At 50.5% G+C, this 9,054-nt stretch overlaps 1 protein-coding gene across 1 annotated transcript in view; it reads right to left on the minus strand.

Moving 5' to 3' along the window:
- Nucleotides 1-865: 865 nt before the first annotated feature.
- The window catches only part of psat1 (phosphoserine aminotransferase 1), a 38,366-nt gene continuing 30,177 nt past the window's right edge, over nucleotides 866-9,054 (minus strand). The window contains exons 6-9 of the mRNA XM_056292748.1: nucleotides 8,635-8,804; nucleotides 7,750-7,878; nucleotides 1,705-1,842; nucleotides 866-1,277 (exon numbers count right to left, since the gene is read on the minus strand). Of these exons, the coding sequence (XP_056148723.1) occupies nucleotides 1,175-1,277; nucleotides 1,705-1,842; nucleotides 7,750-7,878; nucleotides 8,635-8,804 (540 nt within the window). The 3' untranslated portion in view covers nucleotides 866-1,174. The remainder of the gene's footprint in view (nucleotides 1,278-1,704; nucleotides 1,843-7,749; nucleotides 7,879-8,634; nucleotides 8,805-9,054) is intronic.

A 9,054-nucleotide genomic window follows, 5' to 3' on the forward strand; every position in this document is an offset into this window, starting at 1 on the left:
ATTTTGTCAGGACCAGAAGAAGACCACCAGTGCTGCATCATTGCCTGGAGTGGCCCACATCCGGATGCTGTCTGGGCTCTGGTACATGAAGGCAAACGTTCACGTCCAGCACAATGTAGTTTCTTCTAGAGAAGCCTGGCCGACTCAGCTTTCCAGGTCCCCACTCTTTCAGAAATCATTTTCCAGGACTTCTGCATGACAGACAGACATTGCTCACAGAAGATCAAATTCAATAGTCAGTGGAAACCTCACTACAACCTCTACAAGATGGACGGACAAACTAACACACACACACACACACACACACACACACACACACACACACACACACACACACACACACACACACACACACACACGATAATTTCCCAGCTGTTTTCCATGACTCGGAAATTATTCCAAACATTTCCAGGACACATGGGATGCACCCACTGCCGATACCGATTCCCAGTACAAACGTTAAGTTTGGGCCAGTGCTCAGTACTGATCTGATCCATTATTCTGATGAACAGTGCAGACTTAGACTGAGTTTGGGGTCAATGGGCAAAATAACTGAGATACCATCAATCCCCCCCCCACCACCACCATTTAAGAGCTACCAGTTTCCATGGACCAAAGATAAAAAGTACAGGGAGTCAAGCTGCTATGCTTCAGTGTATGACGTGTTCCTCGTGGCTCTAGTCATCGGGTGTTAGCCTCGGGTAACACCTACAGTACCACCATCGCTGTGTCCCAGCGGAAAAGCTTTGGTGCCGATTTTCACTTCTCAGGAGCACTGAAATTAAAATCTAGTTATTTTAAATGTCAAATTTGTGGAAAGTTGGAGAAGAACCGAGAACAAGACTTCACAATACAATCACCGCCAAGTTAAGGTTTAATTAAATGTAAATAAGTGTTTAAAACAGGTAAAGGTCATTTCTCTATGTACATTAATGCACTATTAGTCAACAGACCCATCTATACACATACACGACTGACATTACTAACAGAAGTAGTGGTTGTGATTCATAAACAACGAAGGTTTGTTTAAAACATTTCTTTAAAAAGGTACAGCTTACAGATCCGACTAGGATCACAGATGAGAAGCAAACCGGAGGTTTTACTTTCACATGACTCGGGTGATCAGATGTGCGTATCAGACCAGCAGACTGGGTGTTAGGACAGCCTGTTTCTTTTACTGGTGCTCTTTCAGGAATTCCTGCATGTAAGTGGCCAGGGCCAGAGTGTCCTCCAAGGTCACAGCGTTGTACAGCGACGCACGAATTCCTCCAACCGACCTACAGGGGGAGACAAACACTCACTTATCACAAAATTATTCAAAGCCATTTTGAATTCAATATGTGTTGGTACACAGGGATGTGAAACCACCATTAAAAATAAAATTACTTTTTACTGAAAACTGTGGCCATTAAAAATGATTTTACAACTTAAAAGTTTTGGCTTTTTTTTTTCCATAATATTCACAACTCATGCTTATGACTATGTTAGGGACAGTGTCTGTGAATGTTCTCATTCATCCAGGTCATGGTTATCCAAAGGAGTTGAATCAAGTGCAACTGGACTTGGTATATATTCAACTCCTTTGGATATGTTAGGGACATTTATTCATGTTGGCCCAGTGTCTCCGGTAGAGTGTCATGAATAAGCTCATGGTAGGGGTTCACCTTCAGGGTCTGCATTTTGGGACGACGTTTGGGTTCTTACCGGTGTCCTTTGAGGGATATCATTCCACGTTTGGATGCCCCTTCCAGAAACGCCTTCTCCAAGGCCTCGTCTCCCTGTTTCTTCCCCACACGAAACGGCACATTCATTCGGCTCCGACATGCTGTATCCACAGGACACCTGCGGACAGAAAAGAGTTTCAAATTGTTCAAATAGAGGTCCAAAGTTTATAAGGATTTCTAAGCTATTTCTAAGAATGTGATGAGGAGGACATCAAGCAGTGTCCAGATGCCACTGGAACAACCAAGGCCCTGAGCCACGTGACCACCATCACTATATAGTAGTGTAGGGGATCTTCATGCTTAATCAGTACATCCAGCATGCCTGTTTTTTGCATCAGGGGATACTAAGGTAACACTACACCCTAAGACAGCATCGACGGTCACTCAGGGACTTAGAAGGAGGACAGTATGACTGTCCTCCTTCTAGGGTCATTGTGGGTCTTCGGATGGGGGTAGATCCTTGTGGGAGGAAGCCTGCGCAGGACAGCTTTTTACGTGGAGTGGCTGATGCACCTGCAGCCACTACACGGTCCTTGGCAGGGGGTGGGCAGAGTCCAATGGCATGGAGAACCAAGACGATTGGGGACCACCCTCTGTTGCAGCCTTTATCCACCTTCACTGGCATTGTGACCTGAAGACATCTTCTGCCAGTTCCACCGCTGAAGTCTTTGTTAGATCACGCTTCGTCTGGAACCTCCCCCCTGACCTGTCCACCTTGGGTGACCCTACCAGAAGCCAAGCTCTGGACAGCATAGCTCTTGGGATCATTGGTACGTGCAAGCTTCTCAACTATGGCAAGGTGGCGATCCAGGCATATATTCCTAAAGTCATGCCTATGTCCTACAGTTCATTGGCTTTTGAGTCAAGTCTGCTGTCCCCTCCTCCTTTTGCCTCAGAGGAGCACAGAACGTTGCATATTTTGTGTCCTGTAAGGGCTTTGTACACATAGGTTAACCATACTCAGCATTTTCGTGAATGTGATTAGCTGTTTTCTGCTTCACTAATCCAGTTAAGGGCAAGGCTCCGTCAAAGAAGCATCTTTCTCATTGGATAGTTGAAGCAATTTCTCTGGTTTACAGCAGAAAGGGCTTGAGTTTACCTGGGAGAGTCTGGGCAATATCTACCAGCGGAATAGCTTCATCCTGAGCCTTATTTAGGGGTTTGTCTGTTGGTGACATTTGCGCAGCAGCTAGCTGGGCTTCTCCACACACTGCTCTCTTGATCCCCTCCCCACCCCCCTACTGAAGAAATGCCTCCCTGCCCTATGCCCCTACCTCACCAACCTTATCAATTCCTCACTGTCCCATGGAATTGCCCCCTCTGCCTACAAAACTGCAGCTGTCACCTCAATTCTCAAGAAACCCGGTCTTGATCCATCCTGCCTCAACCACTAACGGCCAATCTCCAATCTCCCCTTCTGCTCTAAAACCCTGGAACGCATTGTTGCCACACAACTCCAAACCTACCTACACTCCAACAACTTACTCGAACCCCTCCAGTCCGGTTTTTGTCCACTCCACAGCACTGAAACTGCACTCCTTAAAGTACTTAATGACCTCCTCACCTCTGCTGATACTGGAGCCCTTAACATCCTCATCCTCCTCGACCTGAGTGCAGCCTTCGATACTGTGAGCCACAACATCCTGCTCACCAGATTGAAAGATGTCGGTACTGAAGGCACCGTACTCAGCTAGCTCCAGTCCTACCTCTCCAACACGTCACACTTCATCTCACTTCACAACCACTCCTCTGTTCCATCCACAGTCACACAAGGTATTCTCCAAGGTTCTGTACTCAGCCCACTCCTTTTCATCATCTACATCCTCCCTCTTGGTCAGATTCTCTGCCATTTCAACTTGGACTTCCACTGTTATGCTGATGACACCCAGATATACCTCAGCACCAAATCCCCTCACAATCCACCCCTCTCTCACATCGACTCCTGTCTGTCTGCAATTAAAGTCTGGATGCAGCAAAACCTTCTCAAACTCAACAGTGACAAAACTGAACTCCTCTTCATTGGCTCTAGGTCCACTCTCAGCCAAATCAACAACCTTGCACTCACCATCGATGGCACTACTGTCTCCCCTTCCTCCCAGGTACGCAACCTTGGTGTGATCCTTGATCCCACCCTCTCCCTTGAGCCCCATATCCACCAAATGGTCAAATCCTCTTTCTACCACCTTTGCAACATTGCAAAAATAAGATCCTCTCTCACAAGCCCTGCTGCTGAGATACTGATCCATGCCTTCATGTCCTCCAGCCTTGATTACTGCAACTCACTCCTCTATGGCATCAGTGCTAGCTCTATCAAGAGACTCCAATTGGTTCAGAACATATCCGCCCGACTTTTAACTTTCACCAAATCCTGGCACCACATCACCCCAGTCCTAAAAGACCTCCACTGGCTACCCATCTCCCACCGGATCAATTACAAAATCCTGGTTCTTACTTATAAAGACCTTCACAATCTGGCTCCCCCATACCTCACCGATCTCCTCTCCCCCTACCAACCCTCTCGGTCCCTCAGATCCACCTCAGCCTCCCTTCTCTCTACCCCCAGGTCCAACCTCCGTGGTTTTGGTGACCGAGCCTTCTCCAGAGCAGCTCCCAGGCTCTGGAACTCACTCCCTCAAATCATTGGAGACTCAGAATCCCTCCCACTCTTCTAATCCCGTCTCAAGACACACATTTTCTCCATTGCCTTCTCGTGCCCCCCCCGTCCGCTCATCCACCCCTGGACTGGGGCAGGCTGGGGACTGAACGCTCGACCTGCCCCCTCCCTCAACTCCCTCCACAAGCGCATCGGACACTGCTGCGGGCTGCCCACATTCTGGTCATTGGTCGGGACTCACCTCTTCAGACTTCATCTGTGATTTATGTGATTTATGATGTTTGTTTTTCTTTTGTATCTGTCAGTTTGAGTATTAGAAAAGCACTATATAAGATTGATTTATTATTATTATTATTATTTTGTGCAGTTTTATCATTTAGATGTAGTGGCCCCTTCAGTGGCTGGCTTACTCTGTGCTCTGTGCTGGGTCTACTTCACTTTGAACTCAGTGGGTTGGTTTGTTCCTGCTCTGTGGGGCGTGAATATACGTCCCATACAATATGTGTTGTACCGAGTGAGTCGACTGAAAGGGAATGTAGGGTTATGAATATAACCACTGTCCACTGAAGGAGAGGAATGAGGTACAACACTCATTAGCCTCGCTTCACCAGGAGAGCTCGGTTAAGAGCAGTGTGACAAACTGAGCGATGCTGCTGGCGACGATGCTATACAGCCTGGCGGATTGGACCAGACCCCCATACATCACCACGCATCATTTGCCTTTCAGGCGTGAATAGAGGTGTCTTTAGCCAGGCTCAAGAGGGTGTTGTGTCTGATACTATACGTGTTGTACCTTGTTGCTCTCCTTCAGGGAACAGTAGTTGTATTCATATTCATAATGAATAACATTTTAATGTGCGAGCAAATAAATGACCGAAATACAATGTTGACACTGATGTTTTCCCTCCCATTGTAAATGATTGAACCAGAATTATAAATCTGTGTTTACAGCTATAAAACCCTTTCCAGTCTCCACACTTAAAAGACTGCTCACATCAGAATCACAAACACTTTACTCGTCGTTTCATTTCATGCACTTGCGCACAGGAAATGAAACCAAACATAGTTTCCCCGAGCACACAGCAGTGCAACACAAAAGACAAAAACACATCCAAAAACTACAAGAACACACATACCCAAACTAACACACATATCCACACTAAACAAAACAAAAAAAATCACTGTCCTGGAGAACGAACGCCAGCCAGGATGACTGTGGGAACTGCTGGACTGCATGGGCTAGCAGTTAGCTTAGCCTGCCCCACTTCCGCGTCCTGTCAGACCGCCCTCGGTGTTTGTGTTTCCTCTTCGGGTGCAGCTCGGGTCAGGGCCGTGGTCCTTGGGCCCACAGGATGCAGAAGACCAAGCTCCCTCAGCCGATCCAACCCCAGCTCTCCCAGCCAGACACCTTTGACATACCTCCCTGCACTCCACACGACGACACTAAAAACACAGTCCAGGCTAGGGGAAGCCACCGCCAGACCGCCCTTGGTGTTGTCGGAACCGCCGGTCTGCATGGGCTTGCAGTTAGCTTAGCCTGCCCCGCTTCCGCGTCCTGTCAGACCGCCCTCAGCGTTTCCTCTTCGGGCACAGTTCCAGGGAGGGCCGTGATCCCTGGGCCCACAAGACGCAGCAGATCAGGCTCTCCCAGCTGATCCAGCGCCAGCCCTCCCAGCCATCAAACCAAGACGAACTTGGATGTAGACATGGACAAAGACACTGCATGGACGGTACTGGGTGAGGCCACCACAAACGTGAATTCGTTTCATACACATCAGCATCATCACATCAGACACTGGTGCGATCTGCCCACATTCAAGTCTTTAATCAGGACTCACCTCTTCAGAGATTTATGTGAGCTAGGATGTTTGTTTTTCTTGCCCTTTTGTGTGTTTAAATGGGAGAGAACTGATGGTGTCGTGTGTGGCTGCCGCTTCTCCCTCTTGTAGCCCCCCTTCCCATCCATCCCTGTATGTCTTCTCCCGCCCCCCTTCCCATCCACCCCTGTATGTCTTCTCCCGCCCCCTTCCCATCCACCCCTGTATGTCTTCTCCCTCCCCCCTTCCCATCCACCCCTGTATGTCTTCTCCCTCCCCCCTTCCCATCCACCCGTATGTCTTCTCCCGCCCCCCTTCCCATCCACCCGTATGTCTTCTCCCGCCCCCCTTCCCATCCACCCCTGTATGTCTTCTCCCGCCCCCCTTCCCATCCACCCCTGTATGTCTTCTCCCGCCCCCCTTCCCATCCCCCCTGTATGTCTTCTCCCGCCCCCCTTCCCATCCACCCCTGCATGTCTTCTCCCGCCCCCCTTCCCATCCACCCCTGCATGTCTTCTCCCTCCCCCCTTCCCATCCACCCCTGCATGTCTTCTACCGCCCCCCTTCCCATCCACCCCTATATGTCTTCTCCTGCCTCCCTTCCCATCCACCCCTGTATGTCTTCTCCCACCCCCCTTCCCATCCACCCCTGTATGTCTTCTCCCGCCCCCTTCCCATCCACCCCTTTATGTCTTCTCCCGCCCCCCTTCCCATCCACCCCTGTATGTCTTCTCCCGCCCCCCTTCCCATCCCCCCTGTATGTCTTCTCCCGCCCCCCTTCCCATCCACCCCTGCATGTCTTCTCCCGCCCCCCTTCCCATCCACCCCTGCATGTCTTCTCCCTCCCCCCTTCCCATCCACCCCTGCATGTCTTCTACCGCCCCCCTTCCCATCCACCCCTATATGTCTTCTCCTGCCTCCCTTCCCATCCACCCCTGTATGTCTTCTCCCACCCCCCTTCCCATCCACCCCTGTATGTCTTCTCCCGCCCCCTTCCCATCCACCCCTTTATGTCTTCTCCCGCCCCCCTTCCCATCCCCCCTGTATGTCTTCTCCCTCCCCCCTTCCCATCCACCCCTGCATGTCTTCTCCCGCCCCCCTTCCCATCCACCCCTGTATGTCTTCTCCCGCCCCCCTTCCCATCCACCCCTGCATGTCTTCTCCCGCCCCCCTTCCCATCCCCCCCTGTATGTCTTCTCCCGCCCCCCTTCCCATCCCCCCTGTATGTCTTCTCCTGTCCCCCTTCCCATCCACCCCTGTATGTCTGTGTTATGTTTACCTGTTGTCGTTTCATCTCGTTTATGTAAAGCCACTTTTTAGAAAAGCACTATATAAGTTTAATTTATTATTATTATTGTTATTATTATCTTCCCATACTGGTACTGGTGGGGCCGCTGCAAATGTGAATTTGCGCCGCCATCTTTCCCATATATTTTACATATTTGGTGTCACTATGAGTGAATCATCTGTCAAAACAAACTTGATTCTGTCAAGGTTAGCGAGGCCAACTCATACTAAATGTCCACTGATATTTATCTGTCGGACATGCCTGATGAGCATGAACACTAAACATGTACCCACCCGGGATACTTACACATAGAATCCATTGGAGGTATCGATGATGTCATAAATCATGGAGGACTTCTCCTTGTTGAGCCTCTCCATGGCAGCCGTGCTGCCATTGTTCTTAATCCACTCCAGAACCAGGCCCATGATATAGATACTAGACAGACAATGTGGGTCAGAGATATTAAAAAAGTGTAAATTTCAACTTTCTGCTGGTTTTGAAATGAAGTCAAAGCTACGACTTGTTTTTTTCTTTAAACTGAATTTAAATGCATAATCCAACCCCTTCCAGAGCCCTTTAAAACCTGCAGCCACAAGGGTGTGTCAAAACACCGTCATATACTTGCAAGACAAGAAGCAAGGGAGAGTCCAACAGGAGACTATTTCAACAACTGAAAATATGGCTCTTTGAGCGCGTGTGTGGCTTCTGTCCAGCAGCAGCAGCAGCAGCAGCAGCAGCAGCAGCAGCAGCGGCAGTGGCGGCGGCAGCGGCGGCGGCGGCAGCAGCAGCAGCAGCGGCGGCAGCGGCACAGCGGCGGCGGCAGCGGCACAGTGGCGGCGGCGGCGGCACAGTGGCGGCGGCGGCAGCAGCAGCAGCAGCGGCGGCGGCGGCAGCGGCAGCAGCGGCGGCGGCAGCAGCAGCGGCAGCGGCAGCAGCAGCAGCAGCAGCGGCGGCGGCAGCAGCAGCAGCGGCAGCGGCAGCAGCAGCAGCAGCAGCAGCAGCAGCGGCGGTGGCGGCGGCGGCAGCAGCAGCGGCAGCAGCAGCAGCAGCAGCAGCAGCAGCAGCGGCGGCGGCGGCGGCACAGCGGTGGCAGCATGACGTGCTGGCACCGCTGGCATGTGCAGAGACTCAACACCACAAGATATTCTGACATGGTCCGTAGAGAAGTACGAGTTCGGAGGGGATCTGTACCTGAAGCAAGGCGGTGTGTTGTACAGGGAGTTGTTGCCAGCCTGAACCTTGTAGTCCAGGACGATGGGACACTCGTTCAGCGCGTGGCCCAACAGGTCTTCTCGAACGATGACCACCGTCACTCCGGCACAGCCCACGTTCTTCTGGGCGCCCGCGAAAATCAGCCCAAACTACCAGACACCGAAGAGATCAAAAACAGGAAATGAGAAACGATTCGACTTTGGTCTGTGATACTCCGTGTCCTGCACAAAAAAATTTATTTTTTCCATTTCAACATACGGAGGTTCGGTTTCAGGGTCAGCTGCAAAACAGAGCTGCCCTGGTGGGGATTCAGTGTTTAGTTGTGCTAAATGGTTGGTACACACTGACCACAGTCCTCCAACCAAATAACCATTTTCCTCATTTGTCAAGTTAAAAATA

The sequence above is a fragment of the Lampris incognitus genome, chromosome 1, assembly GCF_029633865.1.
Source record: "Lampris incognitus isolate fLamInc1 chromosome 1, fLamInc1.hap2, whole genome shotgun sequence".
NCBI lineage: Eukaryota > Metazoa > Chordata > Actinopteri > Lampriformes > Lampridae > Lampris > Lampris incognitus.